General features: G+C 51.8%; 1 protein-coding gene across 1 annotated transcript in view; it reads right to left on the minus strand.

Moving 5' to 3' along the window:
* The window catches only part of EPHB1 (EPH receptor B1), a 79,648-nt gene extending 59,414 nt beyond the window's left edge, over positions 1–20,234 (minus strand). Inside the window, exon 1 of the mRNA XM_071437328.1 lies at positions 19,961–20,234. Within this exon, the coding sequence (XP_071293429.1) occupies positions 19,961–20,018 (58 nt within the window). The 5' untranslated portion in view covers positions 20,019–20,234. The remainder of the gene's footprint in view (positions 1–19,960) is intronic.
* Positions 20,235–22,658: the final 2,424 nt, after the last annotated feature.

Here is a 22,658-nt window from a genome sequence, read left to right on the forward strand (position 1 = left end):
AGGACACACAGGGCTCAGGTCTGGGGGGTAAAGGATGCTCCATAGGTGGGATCCTCAGAGACTCATCCTGAGGTGCCTCAGTAAGTGTCAACGGGATCAGCACAAAATCCAGCCCCAGAGCACATCCCTGGGCACCCACAGTGTGGTTTTCTGAAGGGGAACAATAGCAAGACTTCTTTTCCATAAGGAAAGCACTATATTTTCCCCTCTATTTCACGCTCATAATTGCCAAGCTTGCTTCCTACCTCTTCCTACCCTTCTGAGAGCTTCAGCATAATCAGCCCAAGGCGAACGCACAGCTTGGGAAGCTTCTGTCCAAGTTTGGTGACATTACCAGGGAAAGGGAATGACAGGGAAACAGCGCCAAGACGCTTTATTATCAAGCCTGGTGCTAAATAACATTAACTGCTATGGTATCACAAGCTCTGCCTTCCCAGGGCTGCTGTGACTTCAAGCCATGTCCACATGCAGGTGGCACCATGGCTTCCATCATCCTCACCACTCCACAGACTCGTGGTGTGCATCACACCTCTCAATGCCACTGGAAGCAAAGTCCCACAGATGCCAGCAGAATAATCAGAATTTAATTCTCACTGTTCCCATAGGTTAATTTATCCTCCACTCCGGTGAGATCTCACCTGCGGCACTGTGTCCAGCTCTGGAAGGACTTGGAGCTGCTGGAGGGAATCCAGAGGAGGCCAAGAAGATACCTAGAGGGATGGAGCAGCTCTGCTATGAGTTAAGGCTGAGAGAATTGGGATTGTTCAGCCTGGAGAAGAAAAGGCTCTCATATATTGGTGCTTCAGTAAATAAAAGGGGCTCCAAGAGAGCCAAAGAGGAACTGGAAAAGGGCATGGAGTTACAGGACAATGAGGAATGGCTTCCCACTGACAGAGTACATTTATGTTGGCTATTGGGAAGAAATTCGTCCCTGTGAGGGAGGTGAGGCCCTGGCACAGGTTGCCCAGAGCAGCTGTGGCTGCCCCATCCCTGGAAGTGCCCAAGGCCAGGCTGGATGGGGCTTGGAGCAACCTGGTCTAGTGGAAGGTGTCCCTGCCCATGACAGGGGCTGGAACAACAGGAGTTTTAAGGTCCTTCCAGCCCAAACCATTCTGGAATTCTATGATTCAATGAAAGCATTCAAGCACACACCAGAAGTTGCCTGAGTAATTCCAGGTTCCTCTCTATGACCACACTTCTAACCACAAGTCCAGGGTTACCTGTGCAAGTTTTTAATATATCCTGAAATTTAGACTAAGCTGGGAAAAAGCAGGAACACAAAATCCATACAGCTCTGCCACAAGGATTTAGGCAGTGAGCTGCTGGAGGCACATCCCACCCAAAATGTCTCTTCTGCTGGGGGACTCCCCATTTGGTTCCTGCTTAGAACTGTGAGGGGAGCGCTGCCGTGCCAGAGCCAGCACAGTTCCTGCACAGCAGGAATGCTGTGGCATCTCCCAGACGGTTTAATTACAGCACTGGAGTGGCAGCAAAGGTACGAGCAGGATCAGCCTCTCCCCTCCAACAAGAGCTGCTGCTCTTCACAGCTTCCTGAGAGCGCTGCCTTCCCCAAGCCGCTTCCAGCATCTCTGCGCTTTCAATCAAAAATATTACAGCAACAACTAATTACGTCCCATCATTCCCAGGGCTCTCTGCCTTTAATGGTGCATTTTGCTGCTACACAGCGACAGTGGAACGGCTCTGGAAGTGCATAACGAGCTCTCCCCATCAATCTCCCGCGGGTTCGTTATGAAGGATTACCCACCGAGTAACAAACCCAGCCACGGAGGGGGAGGATGCGCTAAACAACAACAAGTCAACACAAAATATTGCCTTCCTGCATTTTAAGGGTCTGTGCAAACCTCTCAGGAGAGAGGAGCAGCTGAGCCTGCTCTGCAAAGACATCCCAGCCATTGCCAGCATGAGGAGATCTGTGGTGGCCAAAAAACCCCTCACTTCCAGCTGGAAAGGGAAGGAATTTCTATCCATCAGGCGAGAAGGAGTGTGCTGTGTCAATTTGTGATGGGCTGCATTAAGCTGTGGCTGCACAGCACAGTCCCGGCCTCCTCCGGGATCCCCCGTCAATGCCATGGATTTCAGCGAGCAATGAAGATGCATCGCAGCAGGGCAGGCGATAACTTAATGAAGCTCAGATTTGGGGGTGTTTGCTCAGCAACTACAGAACAACTTTATCAATAAAGCGCTGCCTGCTGCGCTGCGGGATGAAATGCTCTAATTGCAAGTGGCAAACGCTCCCCACATCGGGATACGCTAAATTGAAATATGCTGGTTGATGTGCCTGAAAGCACCCAATCAAATACCTGCTTCCATTTCTGCAAGCGTCCACGTGTTCATACACATGCACGGCAAGAGAAAAACCCAAAGCAAAACCCCAGCCAGAAAAAGTTCTGGAGGTGATGCAAAGTCAGGACCATATGGACCAAGTCCTGTTCACAAGTCTCACTCCAACTCCAGCCCAGCATCTCCCCTCGGTTTCCAGGCTCCAAAGGGACTTGACCCAGCGTGGGTACGTGATGTTGGACAAGCTCAGACGAAGCCATACAATCCATTTATCATAATCCTACCGAGGAGAGAGACAGTAAATCAAAGAGACAACCCGCCTGCAAATAAATTACTGAGGGGAGGGAGAGGGGGAGAGGGATAGAGAGGAAGAGAGAGAGAACTGCAGAGGGAGAGATAAGGGAAAGGGAAGGAAATGACAGAGAATTACCAAAAAATGCATACATCACAGGAAAAAAACAAACAAAGGGGACCAAATCAAATGGAAAGATAAGAGAAAAAAGATAGGGCTTTCAATACCTTTTGTTTTCTAAATTGCAAACCTATTTTAGAAAATTTGGAAACAAGTTTTCAACTATCAGGAACTCATTTGCTCCTGTCATGACAGAATCAGTTGCTGATATCATACTTTTTATAATTGTACACAGGCCCTGGATACCCAAAATCCACACACACCATACACACAGGTCATTGGCCATACATCATCATTTACAGTTTGGCAACTCAAAGTCAAGCAGCAACCAGGGCTGAGAGAGCACTTTAATGAACACCCTGCCCTCCCTCCCAAGACAGACCCAGCCATGCCAAGGGCCCATTCAGGGCAGGCAGATGATGCAGTTGCCTTTCAGGAGAACATTTTCCAGAACAATGTCACTATGCATCTAAATCCCCATCCCTGCTTTCTCGAGGCTGGGCTGCCAGCAAACCTCTCAGAACGCCGCAGCCTGCCCCAGAAATCACCATATGTCAGGCTTGGCATGTAACTCACTTCATCCTCCACAAGATGTGGAAGAGGAACTCAGCCAACCAGGGATGGGCAGAGGCTCTCCCAGAAACCTCAACCTCCAAAAATCTTTGTGAGACTGCCTCAGAGAAGGTCCAGCTAAGTGGTGGTGAAGGTCTGGTTTGAAGGAAAGATGACTTAGGTTGGGCAGAGCACTCATCTGCTGTTCAGTATCCATGAGGTCAGCCCTAAGGAGCACAGGGCATAGCAGATGAAGGCTGAAGGTCAGGTGCCTGAGGACACTCTGTCACTTGTCCATGTAGCCAGGTGATTCCAGCATAGGCTGGGCACAGCAGCCTCACATCACTGGACTCTCTGGGTGACACCAGCTGGTTTGGACACCCATTTCACTAGCTGAGAGAACAAGGAGGAGCCAGAACCCCAATCCATCATACATCTTGGGGGAGCACTGAGTCTTGAGAATAATACAAACATTGTTGGGTAATAATGCCAACAACTTCCTGTTTTCCACAACTTTTCCACAGCTCACTTCTTGGTCAACATCCAAGTACCCACATGGGGTGCATGTGGTGTGCTCCAGCCAGGTTCAGTGGAAGCAAGCGAGGTCACCGATGAGAACATTCTGCCAGGAGCTCCCCTCTTGGGAAAGGGAACTTCATCACACTATCAGAAAGCAAGGAACTCCAAAAAAAGATAAAAAATAATAAATACAAGCAGCCTGTGAGATTTTGCAGACAAGGGCCATTTGAAGCCTAATGAGCTCTGTGGAAGTGGGTTCCTTATCAGCTGGGATTCCCCTGGAAATGAGAGCCTCTAAATACAGAATTAGTCATCTGAGAAGATAGAGCTGCCATAAACATCAATAGCATCTGCAATTACACGTGCTAGGATGAATTACAAGGATACACAGACTTCATGCCTGGATCCACAGCACCCATGGGATTGCAGGGGATCTCCCAAGCAGCAGGCTCACATATGTCTTACAGGGGCACGTGCTTGACTCCAAAGCCAACTCCCAGTGCTGGAGTACAGTGGGTGCACTGAGCTTTGGTGAATTCCTGTGCCAGACCTGTCCCTGCCTTTCCCCACAGCTCTCCTTCCCGGCTGGATTTATTTTGCCTTACTCCAGGGTAGCACCGCCTGTGAGGAAAACTCTAAAAATCAAAACATTTATCCTGCGTTTCCCTACACGCCTTTATCACATCTTTAGAGATTCAGGATGAGTCACTGTCTTGGACCACGTTCTCCAGAAAAGCTTCACGTTCGCTACAAAACCAGGCGTCTCATGGAGCCCTAAATGTGAAATGCCAGCCCTGCTGTCAGAGAGCCCTCGCACCCAGAGCTGCACCTGGCACCATCCAGCTCCTATTTACTAGATCTTATTTTAAAATGTCACAGGGATTCTGCATGAGCCACAAACACGACAGACTGCTCAGAGCTAGCACTGCCAGGGGACTCAAGCTTAGCCTGGGCACAACTGTTCCCAGCGCAGCCAAGGGCTTGGTGCTCCCCCAGTCACCAACACCTTTCACCCCAGCACAGACCAGCTGCAGCCACATTGATCCTCTATTTTTTAATGCAGCTTCTGACACATACTAAAGCCTTCTGGGGGGCTAGCCAAAAATTTCACTAGTAAGAACTAAAAAACAGCATTTCTGGTCCACCCACGCACAGGGGATCTCAGGGGGAGCAGAGGGAAAGCAGCAGGGCGAGAGTGGAATCACGCCGGCATGCTCCGGCTGCGCTGGGGATGACGAGCGATCCGCAGCTGCGGGAGCAGAGCCCTCAAGGAGAGGAGGTGGAAATATTGAACCTCAAACGGAGCAAGCTGCAAAAGCGCCGCCTCCCCAGCCCGGCGCCGGCCGTGCCGAGCGTCGTCTCTCCGGCTTCTGCACCATATGGAGTCAGCTGCGAGTGCAAACGAGGCAAAGAGCAATAAATCTGTGCCACCACAGCAGCACGCGGCTGCCGGCAGCGCAGGGAAGCCTCCGTCAGGACACGGATGGGATGGGGGAAGGCTCTGCCTGCAGCCCTGAGAATGCCTTGCTGGAGAGGCCCATCACCCACTGAATCCCCCCCACCAACAAAAAGGGACGTGGCAAAGCCAACCGGTCCATTGGAAAGGGCAGAGCACCCATCAGCAGATCCTGCTGGGTTCTTTGCTCTGGCTCCACAAACAAATGTCCTGGAATTCTCAAAATGCGCTGGAAACTTGTCCTGGGCTTTCCCAGCTTTGCCTTTTTTTTTTTTCCCTCTTCTTTTCCACTTTTAGATTTAGACAAAACAAGGAGCAGCCAGGATCTGTAACCATCCTGCAACCTATCCAAAAAGCTTTCCTAACAGTCTGAGCCGCCTTTAGGTACGTACACACACAGCTGGTCTGGTGAGTGTTTGCCGAGATTTCCAAACACCCATTCACACAAGGTGCCAGCTCCTTGGCCAGTAGGGCTGGGTTAATCCTTGCCCAAATTCACCAACAACAATGAGCAACTGTAATCACCTCGGAAGATGCTCTTCATCAACAGGGGCTCAGGACCCTTTGCTGTAAGTTCATGGGGCATCATCCAAATGGTGCAAGAAGCAGTGAGCAAACAGCTGCCTGCCCCCCAGCTCATGCCAGCACAGACACAGCTCCAGGGGTCCCTCCCTGCCAGGAGCCTCTTCTGTGAGAAGGGAAGAAACACAAGCACTACTCTAAGTCAAGCTTAAATCACAAGATTTTGCTCAGCACCATTCTTAGGCCAAGCTTATCCTGCAAGCTGCAGTGCCCAGCTGAGCTGCTGCACAGCCACAGCTCCCACAGGCCCTGGGGGTGAGGAAGGGGAGGAGGAAGAGGAGGATGCTGGCAGGAGGTGCCACTTGGCAGCCAGCCTGCCTGGCACACCCCTGCCTCCAGCCCAGCGCCTGCGCAAGCTGGGAAAAGGCTCCAGCATGAGGACGGCCATCTGCGTGCCGGGAGCCGCGCCAAAGCCGGTTCAGGGATTAGTTCTCCCCCTCCTCCTCAGGACAGTCTCCTTCCCAAATGCTGACTCTACACACGGGTGACACCTCACCAAAAAACTTCAGCACAATTGCAAGAAGTAACCAAGGACAAGTCCCCCAGTCAGCCAGCCCAGTCACTGACCAGAGCCCAGGAGGTGCCTGCGACCTGCTGCAGGTGAGGGATGGTCCTGGAACAACCAGAACAGCTCCATTTCATGCAACACCAGCTCTGCTCATTTTTAAAGCATTGCTGGTTGATGATAAAGTTCCCCTGAAGCTCATCTCCATACCCACCTCTTCTCCTGATGACGGTGACCCATCCTCCCTGATTGTGGTTTCCTTGCTGAAATAAATCACTTTAAGTGCACATTGTGCTCAGGGTCTCATTACTGTTCATCATCTTCTGCGCAACAGAGCTGTCACATCCTCGCAAATTCTGTCACCTGGGTGACACAGGAGCCATTTGGGAGGGGGCAGGCAGGTAGGAAGAAAGCACCCAGGGCTTGACAGGGTACCAGCTTCCCATTCCCCTCATCTGCAGTGTTTGAATAGTGGGCTCGCACCTCTCATGGCACAAAAGCTCAGGAGAGCAAAAGCAAGAAGGAGCAACACATGTCCAAGATGGGATCAGTGCACCAAGGCCCCATATAGACGGTAGCAGGAGTGGCACAAGCACATTGATAGCTAAGAGGGTCTTCCTTCAGCGAGTTATGTCCCTGCTAGAAAACCTCCTCCAAAAGAAGTGGAAGAAACTCTCCTCCCCCAGTTTGGAGGAGAAATATCTAAAGAAGGGAAGGAGGAACTGCCAGTCATGGGGGCAGCAAGACAGTCACCAGTTCTTCTCCAGGTGGATTCTAGGCAGCACCACGCTCATCTGTGATGAGCTGCCTCATCACAAATGGATGCTTCCAACTCCATGAGGTTGCTCCAGATCAATCCAGAACAGAAGACTGGGTCATGCTGCACACAGTAAATGAAAACTCTTCGCCAAAATCCCACAAGGACCCACCAGACAACAGCAACACAAAGGCACCATTTGCCTGTCACATCACTTTGAAAGGCAAACACTCAAAAGGAGAGAAAGGGACTGATTAATGCTGCTGCTAACCTTGGAGTGTCCACAAAGATGGGTCTGCTGGGTTTTTATCAAGGACAGAATGTAAGTACCACCAGTCCCTGATGGCCAGCGGTGCTGTGAGGGCTGGGACCAGCCTGGAATGAAAGGCCAACTCACACAGCCAGGAAGGAGCTGCTCATCCATAGCCATGTGGTCAACTCCTGCATCCCTGTGCAGCAGCACAGCTCCCTGGGGAAAGAGGCTGTTTCCCAGCCTGATGTTTGGGAGGCTGCAAAGGTTTGGGTTTCCCACCAAGTACTCAACACCTAAAATATCCTGGAGCGCAGCTGTGGAGAAGACACACTGCTCTCACACCTTCCTCAAGTTCAACATTTGCGCTTGTCTAAAACTCTTCATCTCACTCATCCCATCACACCTCCACAGGAAAACACCTCTCACTGCTCTGGTGACCATGGCAGGAGAAGATCCCCAGAAATCCAAGTAGGAGAAAAACCCCAGAGATGCAGAAGAAGATCCCCAGAAACATAAGTAGGAGAAAAACCCCGCAGATGCAGCATAAGACCCCCAGACACGTCATCCATCACTGCCAGGAAGGATTCCCCAGCTGGTCCCTGGGGCTCTGCTCAGCTCTCCCAGCATCCCAGCCCACCATCCCAGGCATCCTGCTGCAGGCTGGAGACCCCCGTGCCCCCCGCTCGCCCAGGGCACTCGCGCACATGTTCGCACACGCCGGCACGGAGCGGGAGGGGAAGCCGGGCTGCAGGAATAACACAGGCACACAAACAAAGAGCACAAGCCATTAATCTGGGCGAACCAGAGGAAATGAAATCATTATGTCTGCAGCTACAACATCCCGAGGAACAAATTTCCTGCCTGGATAATAAATGGATTCTTTTGTTTCACATTGGCCCCAACCACGTGACTCTCTTGGCCTATTCCTCATCCAAAACATCTTGCTGTATAAATACCCAGGCGGGTTTGAATTTCAGCTGCTAAAAATATGTTTTAATTATAATAATATATAATAACAATAATAATAATAACAACAACAAAAAAATCTGGATCTACAGGCTCCCCTCGCCTCCTGAACAACCTCTGAAGACTTTCCAGCAGGCAGGCAAGCAAACAAAAAGTCCCAAATTGCCAAAAAAAGCTGAACAGTAAAAATGCAGCCTTTAAAAAATGACTGAGGCACCTGAAAGCAGCTCCAGGTTAATGCTTGCAATAAATAATTCCTGCCAGAAAGAAAAATGACAGGTGCATGAAGATTTGAAGCACGATGGCCCAGAAGTATCTCCTAAGCACCTCCCAGCAGCAGGACGGGACCAAAGCCACGAGGCATATCAATGACAGCTCCAACTTTGGGGCTGTGCAGCTTTTCTTCTGAGCCAGGTTTTCTTCTGGTGGCTCACTAGGGCTTGGGATTTATCCATTGCATGGATGGGGGGAATGCAAGATCTGGCCTCCTCTGGCTTGGCAAGGTGCTCCTGAGCTGCAGGAGTCTCCAGGGATGCAGACCTTGAAGAGAGCTGTGTGAATGACTGGTTCCAACTGTTCCTTTAATCTGCAACTCCATGACATCACTCACTTAAAACCACTTTTGCATCTAATTGCATATTTTGCTTCTGTTTTCAGCTTCTTTTTGCTCGCCTTCCCAGCTTCACCAACACATTGCAAGCACTGCAACAAGTTTCAAAACAAGAAGCGGTTTTGAAGCCAAACATCAAAGCGCCTTGGCCTTGCACAAAGTCTAAATTGTTTGGATGTTAAAGAGAGACCTCCACACAGGGAAACAAGCTCAAAAATTCCCTCCAGCTAGCAGGTAGCCATGGGAAGAAGATCCAATCAGGCCCACCATGCTTACCCACAGCTCTTACTTGGGGTTGGACTTGTTCTCCATCATCCCAAACATCCCAGCTCCCAATGACTTCTCTTCAATTCCACTCACACACAGAGGAAACCTCTGGTGCATCACACCAGCAGAACCTCAATTTTATTTTCCTTTTAGGGTCATCTTTAATTCCAATTATATTTTGGATGCTAGGGAAAGCATCCAAGAACAGTTGCTGCCTCATTTCTGTTGCTTATCGCTGCTGTTACTTCAAGGAAAGGGAGGGAGAGAAAAAAAGAAAGGGGAAAAAAACAGTCCTTGGAAACTAAATATTTACACACCCACATAAGCTAATCCCAGCAGATCCAAGGGTGGGAAGCCTATTTAAAAAACATCCCTAATTACTTTCCCATTTTAAAGGGAATAATCTGGCCATTAGCTCGAATGCTTTACTTCAGTAATCACTTATTTTTCAAGAGGCATAATCTCCTGGTGTGTGCACAGACAGGACAGGGGACTGAGAAACCATTTTTATACCCTTTCCTCAGTACAGCTGCTAACAGCCAAGTGGCACAGAGGGGCTGATGGAACTGAGGAGAGTCAGGAACTCAACACGAGCCACCCTTGGGAGGCCACCCCTGGAACATGGACAGAGCCACCTCATGCCCTGGCACCTTGCTGGTCCCTGCATTGCACCTCAAGGAAACTGTTGGGAAAAGGGGGATTCTCAGGGCAAAATGGGAAAGAAAAATGGGAACAGACACCTAACACCTCATAATGCCATCAGTCCCCTCACAACAATGCTCTGGAAAATGCCCCCATCCCTCCCAGCAGAGCCAGGAGCAGGGACACACAGCAAGTTGATACTGCAAAACACTGATTTATCAAGAGCATATTTCAGTCTCTTTTTGCTGATGTATTAACAAAACATTCTCTTATCAGAAAATAAAGTGGTTTCTGCTGGAAAAAAAATGTCAGTAATCCAGACATAGGGATGTATTGAAGGATTCCCAAAGTCTCCCTGTAACAGCAAAGCAAAGAGCAGCAATTTGCTAATTGGCTGCTGGAGGAAAGGGCTGGAACCCTGAGGATGGGCAGAAGTTTGATTATAAGACACGCACGGTGGATCATTTAGAAAGATAAAACCGCGCTCGCTCTGCCGCAGCCAGCTATTAAAAGTGGAGAATGTTATTTCAGGTAATAAAGAGCAGGACCTGAGGACCAGCCTGGGAATTCAAATTTACAACTTGTATCAAATTCATCTGCTGTAAAACTCCACCTAGTTTATAAGTTTCTCACCAACTTCATAAAACATGTTTTATTATTATTGTTTTCTGACTCTCCTGCCTTAATAAAATTCCTCTCCCAGCCTGTGTGGGTGTTGCATTATAAACATTTGCACTTTGATTCATTCAAGACTGCAGAAAGCTTTCAAGGTAACCTATTAGGAATACTTTAAATGGTTCAAAAACATCCCAGTTTCCCCCGAATGCTGCAAAGCTTTAAAGAACAAAATAAAAACGTGCCTTGCTGCAAACCACCTCCAAAAATCTACTGGGCTGGTGACTTAGGAGATGGGAGTGACCACACAGACCAGTCAGGAGGGGTCCAGAGTGGGAAAACACACGAGTTATCAGGGCACAGGCTAAGGTGGGCACCCACCCATCACTCCCCAAGCCCCCTCACCAGGAAGCTGGAGGGAGTTATTAACAAAAGATTCTCCTGGGGATGATGTGAGTGCATCCCACTGGTAGGAGGCAGGCAGACCACTTTTGGGGATGCTGCTGAGTGGTTCCCACTGGTGGGAGGCAGCTGGACTGTTTTTAGGGATGCTGCCAAGCGGTTCCCACTGGTGGGAGGTAGCCAGACCATCTTCCCACAAGTTAAGGATCCGACTGTGCAAAAGCAGGGATTTCCTCAGCCCTGGCAAGCAGAGCCCAGCGCTGGCACACAAAGCAAGGCTGGAGGGAGCACCCTTCTCCAAGCAGCCTCTTTTCTCCTGCCTCAGCCACAGCCAGTGAAGTTAAGGAGCAGCTTTCCATGGCTTTGAGCAGGCTCTGGAGGCAGGCTCTGAGCAGCCTCCCTCCCGTGGGCACGCAGCAGTGCCGCCAGCGCGGCAATAGCCCACGCACGGCACGAGAATAAAAGCTGAGTTTTAGAGGGGTACTGAACACAATGAGCTCGTGCCCTTACAGCTCCCATCAGCCAGCAGCCACCTCCTGTCCCCCCTCCACCAAGCTGGCTGCAGCACCCAGGGGTCAGGGGGGCACTGCCAGCCCATGGACAGAGCTCGGGAGGGCTCAACCTCAGCTGGGTGCAAAGAAAAAGGCATTGATGCCTTTAACTCCTGCACAACTGCTGCCTTTCTCTGCTTGACTGAGCAAGAGGGAGGTTACCTGGCACAATGCACACGGCTCAAGGAGCTACACACCCCTCCCCAGGAAACACAGGACAGAACTGATCCTCCTTTATTTCATTACACCAGAAATTACCACTTTACGGTCCATCTCTGGTCACAATAACCTCATTGTATGTGACTTCCCAGTGCCTCTGTTGAGAGCCTGATGGGCTCAAACATCTTAGACCCCCACCAGCAATTTCAGCTCAAAAAGCAAAGCACAGGCAGCAAAGGCCAGGAGATACACCCACTTGTGTGGAGCTTCTGGAGAGCTTCAGCCAAACTCCACAGCCTGGGGAAGAGCTCTGTGCTCCAGGTTCACTTGCAGCCAGGTCATGCCCATAATTTCCAGGACTAATAAAAACTGCTTTAAAAATAATCACAGCAGAAGAGCAGGGATGAAGTGGCCACGTGGTGAGGGCAAACACCTACAGAGCAGCCTCTCCAGCTCCATGGGCACATCATGGGAGGGAAAGGTCCTGGACTAGACAAAACCATTACAAGAAGCACTTCTGACAGTACAATTGTGACAATTTAGTTACTTCCAAACACATTTGTTTCAAATGAAAAGCAAAGCCAGCATCAAACAGAGCACTGCAAGAGCATCCCACTTGTGCTCTCTCCCTACATGCCCATCCTGTTCCTTGGGCATTTGGAAATAAGAAGCTACAGATTTTTTGTGAAAACACCAAGGTCAGCCCCAGACTGCCTCCAGCACATCAGGCTGTCTCCCTCTCAGTTTCCCCCGCTCAGAGGACAGGGAATGCCCAGAGCAGCCCCCTACAGCTAGCCCCATTCTCCTCCTGCCCCCTGAGGACACTGTTTCCCTTTTAACTCTTCTGCTGAGTTCCCAGTTTTCCCGGGGAAGATGTAATTCACATCCCTCCGCCTGTTCCGTGGTGATTTAATGTCTTTTGAGCAAAATGCAATTATCCTCATATCAACAGGGCCCTAGTGAGGATGATAATGAGGCGGCTCCAGCCCCGCAGCTATGGAAGTGGCTGAAGCCAGCAGAGGCCTCAAGTAATCAAAGGCCCATCCCTGGCCTCTGATTGCTGAAAAAGAAATGAAAAACCTCCATAAAACTTCAAACACAGCCCTTCCCTGCTCCATCCCTCCACCCTTGGTGTGGTTTTAGCAGCAGGAGACAAGTGACCAACAGCAGCTCTGGGTGCCCCCAGGTTCATCATAGCCAGCTGCATTTTGGGTGTCCCTGCCAGGTCACCTACAGCAGGGGGGCATCAACCTGCTGCTCAAAGCAGACACTGCAGCCCTGTTTACCCAGGTTTTGGGGCTTAAGGAGAAGCAGCCCCCACCCTGAGTTGAAGGTGACCTGCCCAGGACACACAAATAAAGGCGTCCCCCTGCTCTGTGGTACTCACATGCCCTCTGAACAGAGAGAAGCAGAGAAAAGAATGATCAAAACAATTCTTATCTCATTTGCTGCTCCTGTGTTCTTGAACATGTGGAATGTATTGGAAGATTATTTACCTGAAAGGATTGCTTGATTGGATTCTGGTGGACAATATTTTTGTTAATTAGCCCATCAGGTCCAAGCTGTGTCAACTGTCTGGTCAGCAGACAGTCACGAGTTTCTTCAGTTTAGTATAGTTCTTGTTAGTGTAATACAGTGTAAAATAGCTATAGTATAATAAAGTAATTAATTAGCCAGATTCTGATATCATGGAGTTCTGCACATCCTTCTTCCCAGAGGTTGGGGTTGCCCTATTGTAAATACAATACTGCTCTGCCCTGCAAACAGGAAGAAAATGGAGAAAGGGAGGGAAAGACGTGGATGTGCAACAGGTCTTGGGCTTTGCAGGACTTCAGAGGTTTCCTGGGAGACAGTAGAGCCAGGAGCAGGGGGCACCCAGTGGGCTAAGCTGCCCATCCTCTCATAAAAATAATATATAGTCAGGCAAAGACACCAAAACTCAGCTGTGCTTGGAGCAATCCAAGGAAAATGCTGGTTGGGTTAGAATAATCCCAAGGTTGCTCCCAGTTGCTGCTGGGATGTGGCACACTGGGTACCAGTGCATTGGAGAGGCAGGTGGGATGAGAGAAGGGCTTTTGAAGAGAGAGTATCATAAAACAATCCTTTGATGCTGTGATGAAACCCCCATCAAGGATGGCAGGAAACAGCCTGGAAGTCAGGATTTCCACAACCCCTTACCTATTCCCACCCTCCACTTTTACTCATTGCATAACAAATTAAAGCTTCATCAGCTCCAACCACCAGTAACCCTGACTGGATGCCTCCCCAGATAATAAACATTTCCTTCACTAACTAATGAGCACATACCTGAGGCTCTACTGATGCCTAATTACTTGGCCTGGATATTTCAACATTTTAAATAAATAATTAAATAAATAAACGAAATCCTAGGAGAGACCTTAAAGATCATCTCGTTCCAACCCCTTGCTATGGGCAGGGACAACTTCCACTAAATCTTAGTAATAACCTAAATAACCTTAATACTGTTAAAAATCACCAATATTAACTTAATACCATTTTTTTCTCCCCCCATACAGAAAGGCCTTGAAAGGACTCATTCTGCTTATTAAGGGAAATGACTGAGAAGAGGAAAAAAGCAAATTAACATTCATCCATTAACTAAAACCAATCTTAACCCTCACCTCCTCCAAACAACTGCTTGCCATGACCATCCATTGTGACATACGTGCACAACATGGAGATGTCAACCATGGGATGCTCTGGGACTCCCTTCCTCTGAAACCAAGAGCATCCCTGGTTTAAGTTGGAAGACATGAGGCTGAAGGACACTCATCTCCCTTGTGCAGGGCTCAGCACAAGCCCCTTCCCCTTTGAACTGTCGCCTCTGTGATTTTTCACTGCGGGGCTCCCAGCAGGAACTTATTAAAGCCAGACCAAAGCACGTCTTGCTTTAATAGTAATTAGGTCACCCTGGGTTGTGGGCTTAGCAGGCAAAACTATAATTATTTAGAAACATCAAGTTTAAATGCCAAAGAATCTTAATGGAGCTGAGCTAATTAACCAATTTCAACTAAGTAACTGATTAGCTTAAAAAGAAAAAAAAAGATAAATCAATGATCATAGACAACAACATTTTCCTTTAACAGCCTTTCTTGCAGCAATTCTCAATTGCACAAACTGAGCCCAACAACCCCTGCTAACCAAATATTATTGTAATTAAATATTCAACAGAAAGCCTCTTCAATTATTCAAAAGACTGATAACACTTGGTTATAATTGGGGTGGTGGGAGAGGTTTCCAGAAGCAGGGATTGCGTGCACCACCCAGCTCCGGTGGCTGCCGCAAACCCAGGGCTCGTGGCATCAGCACAGGGCACCCCTCCCGTGCCTGGAACCAACCTGGGGGCAGGCGGATGCTCTGCAGCCCCGACGTGAGCAAACAGAGCAGATGGTGCACAGGCTTGCTGCATTCCTGTTATTAGAGCAGAAATTTAGGGGACTAATGGCCAGTTTCCAGGTTTCACACCGTTTTCCAGTGGTAGCGTTATTCCCCTGACAGAGGGCTGGGATGAAAAGCAGGCCCTGGTGTGTCATTATAATTCACTAAGCAGCATTACCATAGGAAATTACAAATTAGTTTTTCAGCAAAGGATACGGACGTATTTAGATTAGCCATAGAGAAACTACAGAACCTTCCAGCCCATTCATCAAAGCCCTTGTAGCTCCAACTTTCAGGGAAATGAAACAATAATAAATATTGAGCAGGGAAAGTTAATCTCCCCTGAATGCACTTCAATAATTCAAAAGTTGTGAGAAATAAATAAATAGAGCACAGATCCTTTTGTGCCTACAAAACACGTGTCCTGTTTTTCTCACTATTTCTCATGATGTGACTTGGTGGGAAAATGGATGGTGACCAAAATAAAAGAGCTCCAAAAACTCAGCTGTGGCTGTGAGCAACACTTACAGGGAAGGAGGGAGCCCATCCACGCTTGCCATTTATCTGGAAAGCCATGGAGGTGATTTGGGCAAGAGTTTGCTACCATTGTCCCTAAGGAAAAGGCTGTGCTGCCTCTACCTGCTGTGTGTCTGTTCCCTTCCCTGCACACTCCCAGGCAGCCTCTCAAGCTGCTCATTTTTGGAATGTCTGTGGGTTTACCCCTAAAAGCTGAACAATGCAATAACCAGCTCAGGGTCCAGGGGCCACCCAAGGTCCCAGCTCTTTCCTGACACTACTCTGCCATCACTCCATCCTTTTCCACACCCTTCTGCTCTCACACCGACCTGGGACTTCTGTAAGCAACATTCACTCCAACCTTCCACCATTCCAGAAGGAGATTCCTTCCCAAATTGCCACCCAGCCAACATCCAAGCTTAACATTTACCTTGCCCAGGTATTGTGTGCATCAACCCTTGAGAGTTCTGTTTGCAGCAGAACAAGGTCAAATTGAAATGTGCTTTCAAATCTTAAGGAATATTTGGGGAAAGCATTCCATCCCACAACCCCAAGTATTTACCCAGCCTTGCTGTGCCGTTCAATGGCTCCTCACACCAACGCTGTCTGTTTAGAGGGAACAAAGCACCACAGTGCCCTTTGGGCAGCATCACACAGTTTTGGGGTTCCTGCAGGAAGCCCTTTCCATGTGTGCTGAGCTCAGGGTACCCCCAGCTGGGAGAGGTAAAAAAGCCCCCTGGAGCTGGCTGGACTCAGCCAGTGCAGGACACACACACCAAAAGAGCCTCAGCCTTGCTCTGAGCATCACCTCCATCATCCTCATCCCACAGCACCAGGACTGGGGTCTCTGACACTTTGCTGACCAGATTAGCATCGAGTTACTCACTGCCCAAGGTACCACTTCCCCCTTTGCATCAAATCTGAGCATTTCTTTAGCTTACAGAACCCATCTCTGCTAGAAACATCTATTACTCAGCACCATAGCCTGGATCCAGATCCAGACAAACATATTTGGCCTCTTTCATCATCCAACATCTGTATTTTCTTCTGATTTCTAAAGCCAATGGAAGGGTTTTATTCCATCCTGTTGTGACAGAAGCTGCACCCAAGATGGGTGAGAGGATACCTAGCAAACCCTCTGGCAGCTCATGCCAGAGCAGTCAGGACTGCTTAACACACAGGAGAACATGCAGCACTCCAATATCCAAAAGAACAGGAGAACACAGTCCCCACCTTCTCCATGAGCAGAGATACCAGGAATTAGTCCAAAAAAAAAAAAAAAAAAAAAAAAAAGGCAACATAAGCACCTGCAGTGTCAAGCCCCTTTTCCATGACTTGACAAAACACCTTCCCTTCAGGCTGACAAGATCTGGGCTCACTCATCATGCCAAGAATAACGGTTCTCCCTTAGGGCAGAACCCTTCTTTTTTCCCCTCAGTTAGTTTGAGCAAAGAAAGCAAGAGTAAACGGACAGCTGAATAGCAGCACTTGCAAATTCCCATGAAGGTTACCACTTGCATTTGCAAATTCCCTCCTGAAGACTTATTTCTGGCTTCTCCCTGAGAAGGGCTCAGCTCGGGGTGGAGCAGCTGGGCAGAGGTGGGAGCCCACGGGGTGCACAGGGAAGCTCCCAGCCTGCTCGGCACAGGCTCCACTCCGGCGCCTGGCAGAAGCACAGGAAGCCCAAAGGATGCCTACAACAGATGTGTGCATCCTGAGCCAACAGGGAGGAGAGGAGAGCAGGGCAGGCACGGAGCACGAGCCAGGGACGTCGCTCTCCAGCCAAACCCCATCCCTGCTCCTCTCCCAGGCAGCAGCTCTGAAGCTGGTGTGTTTAGGCAGGGGAAGAAAACTAAGCCGGATTCACCAGCCCCAAGCAGAGCTTTTCACCTCCCTCCTGTGCTCTGCTTATCGTGATGCTGCAAGCACAGAGAGAAAACCTGGGTTTTAAAAGAGCAGGCGCGAGGCAGGGAGATGCTGGAGAGGCGAGCAGGCCAGGCAGGTGAAACAGAGTAGGTGGAGGAGCTGCACCGAAATGGTCACCAGCCCCATCTGACCTACCAACAGCTCCAAGCCGAGTTAAAACATGTAATGTCAGTCCATTACCACCCTCTCTGTATGCTAAATGGATTATATTTGGTTCAGCTAACACGAGAGAGAGCACGCGAGCGGCTCCTGAGTGATTGCAGGGTGTGGGAGACACAGAGTATTCGGTGCTGTCATCTTCTCACATCCTTCTTCCTCTTTGCAAGCCACAAAAAAAATTTATAAATTATTACAAACATCCAGGTGTCCAGCAGAAAAGGGTCAGCTAAGCCACAGGATTTAGTAAAAAATCAAGGAACCATAAAAAAAGTCAGGTGAGTGACTCTATTACGTCCAGGTTCGCATGCCACAGGCAATGAGTTAGCAAGGTTTTATGGAGAATAACAAGGGTGGTTTGGAGGCAGCCCATGCCCTGACTCCAGCTGCATCCTCCTCCCCCTCCAGCCGGGTCCAGACCCCCAGACGCCTCCCCCACCATCACAGGAAAGAGACTTTTTGTCTCGTTGGCTGATTTGGGATGCAGGGAGCCATGCCTGGCTCAGCTGCCTCTGCAGCCCAGGGCAGAGCAGGGCAGAGCGGCTTTGCTGCGCTGTCAGAGTGGGCTCCTGGCTAATCCAGCCTCGCCGATGCTCCAGGGGGAAAGCCAGACCCCAGGGCAGGGCAGGTCCTAGGAGATGCTCCAGATCCATTAGAGAAAACCATGTTTCAATCTAGCAAATTCAACCTCTGTATCAAGAGATCCAGTGAGATTTAAATAAACCCCATAAAAGAGCATTTTCTTTATATGACCACACAATTAGACTCTCACCTTAACTCCAAACCAGATTCGATTGCTCTACCTCAGAAATTCCCCATCCAAAATTTTCCCTGATATCTGAGATCTCTCCTAGGATACTACTTTTCTATCCAAGCAACTTCCTGAGCAGAGCAGAAATATCACCGCTCCTCGACAGGTTCGGTCCTGGGCAGGGACACTGACTCTGCCGGTGCTGCTGGGGAGAGCCCGGGCAAGCTGGGGAACACTCTGGGTGACACCCAGGAGTGGCCTCAGACCAGGAGGGAGCCGAAGTCTCCCGTGCAGCCGCAATTCCAGCAGTGCCTCAAGCCGCTGTCGCTGCCAGCGAAGCGCTGCTAACAGGTCTCGCCTCTTCACGTGCGGCGAGCAAACCGCGCTCGCTGCATCACGCTCCGGCATGGCACCAGCACTCCCACCGCCAGGTATTCCTACAGAGATGCCATGAGGCAGCCCAAGAAACACGAAAGGCAAACACGTGTGCCAGCCAAAAGCCAGCGGGAAGGGGATGCTGCATCGAGCGGGCCTGCCCGCCGCGATCCGGCAGCCGTGCTTGCCAGCGGAGAGGAGCTGCGGCCAAGCCCTAGCGGAGCAGCATTCCAGCTCCTGAACCAGCTCCTCGCTGCCGGAGCTGAGCCTGAGTCTCCTGCCATCAGCTTCCAGCCATACTCACATTAAAACCCCCCAGGAGGCCCAAGCCCCGGCAGGTTTGAGATCCTGAGCATCATCTCCCGCACCCCGCCTCTCGCTGCTCACAACCCCGGGGCTGCACCACGTCCCCTGCCCGCAGCCACTGCTCCGGCGCTGGGCAGCCCCTGCCACGAGCTGCTGCTGTGCCAGCGAAAACGGTGGCAGCGGCAAAATAAAGAGAAAAAATAATCGAAGCGATACTTCAAGAGCCGTGCCGGGCACGGAGCAGCGATACAGCACCAAGGCTGGGGCAGGCTGGGCTGGCTGTCCCACCAGGCCCACCGCCCGCAGCCTGGCTCTGGGCTACAGGCACCTTCCTGCTGCCCAGCAAATCCCACGACCAAGCGGGAGATGGGGAAAAGATCCCAGCGCACTGGCAAGGATCGTGCTGAGAGGACGAGCACGCACCTGCTCCGTGTCTCCATAGCCGGGCAAAGCCTCCCCCGGCTCAGTTCATCCCCAGAAACGGAGACCACCTGCCCACGGCTCCCGGCGCATCCATCCCCCGCCGGGGCTGCGAGGAGGAGGGTGGGCAGAGGCGGGCACCGCCACGGCCCCCGAGCCGGCCCCGGGGACCAGAGGAAACCCCGACGGGACTCCGGAGACGGCCCCACCGCGGCCCCGGGGACCAGAAGGGACCTCTGAGGTGACCCCACCGCGGCGCCGGGCAGGGCTCCGCAGGGAAGCGGAGCCGAGCCGGAGCTCCCCCCACGCGGATGCGGGCGGGTTTCCTCCTCCATCCCTGGCCCCCCTCCCGAGGGCACGGGCTGCCAGTGCCGCCCGCGGGCCGGGTAACCCGGGCTGGCACAAGAGGCCGGGGCTACGGGGCCAGGATCCAGCCCGGTGCCGGTGCCTTACGGCGGGGGAGTCGCTCCCTGCCTGCTCCCCAGCCGCAGACGCCGTGGGCGGCGCAGAGATCCTCAGCTCAGCATCCCACCCGCTCCCGGTAGTCCCGGTCGCCGCTCACCTTCCACGGCGGCCGCGGCGGCGGCCAGGCAGAGCAGCACCACCAGATCCGCAGCCATCGCCTCCTCGGGCCCCGCAGGCGTCAGCCGCTACCGGCGGGCGGCCGTGAGCGGGCATGGGGGGTGCGTCCGCGGGCCGGGTGGCTCCGGGGCAGGGCGGGCCGGGGCCGCGGACGGGACGGGCCGGTGGCGGTGCCGGTGCCGCTGCCCGCCCGCCCGGGTCACATCGCCGCCGCGAGTGGCGCGCGCGGCCACGCCGCCGCCGGCCCCCGCCGCCACCCGGCCCCGCCCCCGCCGCCGCCCCGCCAATCCCCGCGCCCGCCCGGCCACGCCTCCGCCACCGCCCCGCCAATCCCCGCGCCGCTCCCCGCCTCGGCCACGCCCCCGCCCTCCGCGAGGGCCCGTGCGAAGGGGGACGGCGCCCCCTGGCGGCCATGGACGCCCCTCACGCCGTGCCTCCCCTCAGCGGGACCCGCGACGGGGCGGACCCGGCCCCCGCGGAGCCGGGACGAGCGGCGACAGCAGCGGGGACCCACCGGCGGGATCCCAGCAATCCCGCTCCTCTCTCTCATCTCCAAAAGGAATCTGGAGCGAACCGTCAGCCCCACAGAGACAGGGCCGCTCTGCCCAGCCGCCCCCAGCGTGGCCACTCCCCTCAGGGCCCCTCAGGCTCAGACACCGCGGCCGCAGAGGTCGGGCACAACGCGGGTCCCCCTCAGCCTCCTGCCTCTCCTGCACCGCGCTCCTCCTTCGCTGGGCATCGTTCCGGGCACCGCGGCCACATGGGCACCCGGGAGCAGCGGCCTGGCTCGGGGGACGCCGGGATGCTCAGCCCCTGAGCCGCAGCCCCGTCACTGCCAGCCCAGGGCCGTGCCCTGTACACACAAGCCCAGCCAGGAGCGATCTACACCTGCAGCCTCCAAAAGGAACCATCCAGGAGGAAGCTCGCCCGGTGCCGCTCACCGCACGCACCGCCCCGGTCAGCTTTGAAGGGCTCAGCATCCCCCGCTGCCCACCCGACAGCAAAGCTGAGCCTGGCCCGCCTCGTCAGGGATCCGAGCACACGCGGGTCAGGGAAAGCAGCACACGCGGGTAAGGGAAAGCAGCGCGGGCTCATTCCGGTCACGGCCGCACGCCACGGTGGGACCAGAAACCCTGCAGAGACACCGAACGCTGGAAAATCGTCGGCTTTTCGGGGAAAGAGCGTGCAAAAAACAGTCAGAGGTGCCACGGGAGCAAGAGTTTTCCTTTTGTGGTTATGCAAAATATATTTGCAAGCAGCTCCTATTCAGCTGAGCAAATAACTGAAAAAATTGCCAAGAAGCTTCTGGCTAAGTTTTAAGGAAATTTGCTTTCATCTTGACAACCCTTCTTCATTTCCTTCCCATGAATATCTCAGCAATCCAGTTTACTCACTCAGAGGATCACAGAAAGAAAACTGTGAAGTAAATGTCAGTATTATTTGCATCTTTATCCAGTCTGCCATAAAAGCAACACCATGTTATTTATCTGATCTAGCACAACTCAGTAACAGCTCAAGTATAGAATATTCATGATGTGCAAAGCAAAAAAATGTTAATCATTTGAGAATACAAGAGACGAAGAGCTGAGCCTGTGAGTTATCCAAAGAAGTGCCTCATTTTGGGGAGGGGGGTTTTCCTCCCAAATAATAGTTGTCAACTGAAAACCTTGCATTCAGAAACTAACATTTGACCAAAAAAAGCCTGACAAATTCTGTAGGGTAAAAAAAAGAATAATACATCAATATTCTTCTGATTTCTTTTCAGCTGGCCAAAGAGTTGGCTGTGCTGGGTGAAAGCCAGCTGTGTTTGTTCAAAATGTTTTCTGTTCTGTCAGCCCTGCTCCGAGTCTCCCAACAGCAAGGCTTTGCTTCTCCTGGAGGACACGTCTCCAAAAATGCTGTGTACCATCTGGGTGTGGGAGTGGGAAGGTGGCAGCATCCTGTCACAGGGCCACTCTTCCTTGCACACCCAGAGGGATTGTCACCACCTGCCCCAGACACAATGCCCACCAGCGTCCCCTTGGAGGGCAATCAAGGGCATTAAAGCCTGATGGGGGTTTGGGCACATTTTGCTCTATTTTCCTCTCTGAGCCAGCTGTGTGTGGGAGGCAAACACCCCACAGAAGGCAAAACCACCCTCTGGGCTACCAGCAGCCTCCAGTTCTGCCCACCAGGCCCCTGTGAGGGAAGAACATGGGGCACAGACCTGCTCAGAGCACGAGCAGCCCCGCAGAGGGAGGGCATTGGGTGGTGCTGTTCCCAGGGTGCAGGGCCAGTCCCTCAGTGCTCACAGTCCACAGCAGCGCATTGAGATGGCGGCAGTCGGCTGCCAGAATTAGCTCTGTCTTAATTAACAGCTTTGCCTTTGTTCTCAGATGCTGCTTCAGGAGATGCCAAAGCCTTTGTGGAGGATGAAGATCTGGGATCCCAGTGATAGTAAGCATCAAGATTTATCATATGGCACGGTACAGATTTCCTTCTCAAAAAACCCTCATAAGCACCTTTGAGAGCAGAGGGGTCAGAGCCTGCACCAGTCCCCATTCATCCCCACCACACTGAAGCACAAACATGAATCCCACCAGGCCATCCTTGTGCTCTGGTGGCAGCAACCATGCTACAAGGGAGGCTCTAGAGGGGTCACCCCAAATACAAGGGAGGCTCTAGAGAGGTCACCCCAA

The sequence above is a fragment of the Agelaius tricolor genome, unplaced genomic scaffold, assembly GCF_023055355.1.
Source record: "Agelaius tricolor isolate 1412-34295 unplaced genomic scaffold, bAgeTri1.0.p SCAF_12, whole genome shotgun sequence".
Lineage (NCBI taxonomy): Eukaryota > Metazoa > Chordata > Aves > Passeriformes > Icteridae > Agelaius > Agelaius tricolor.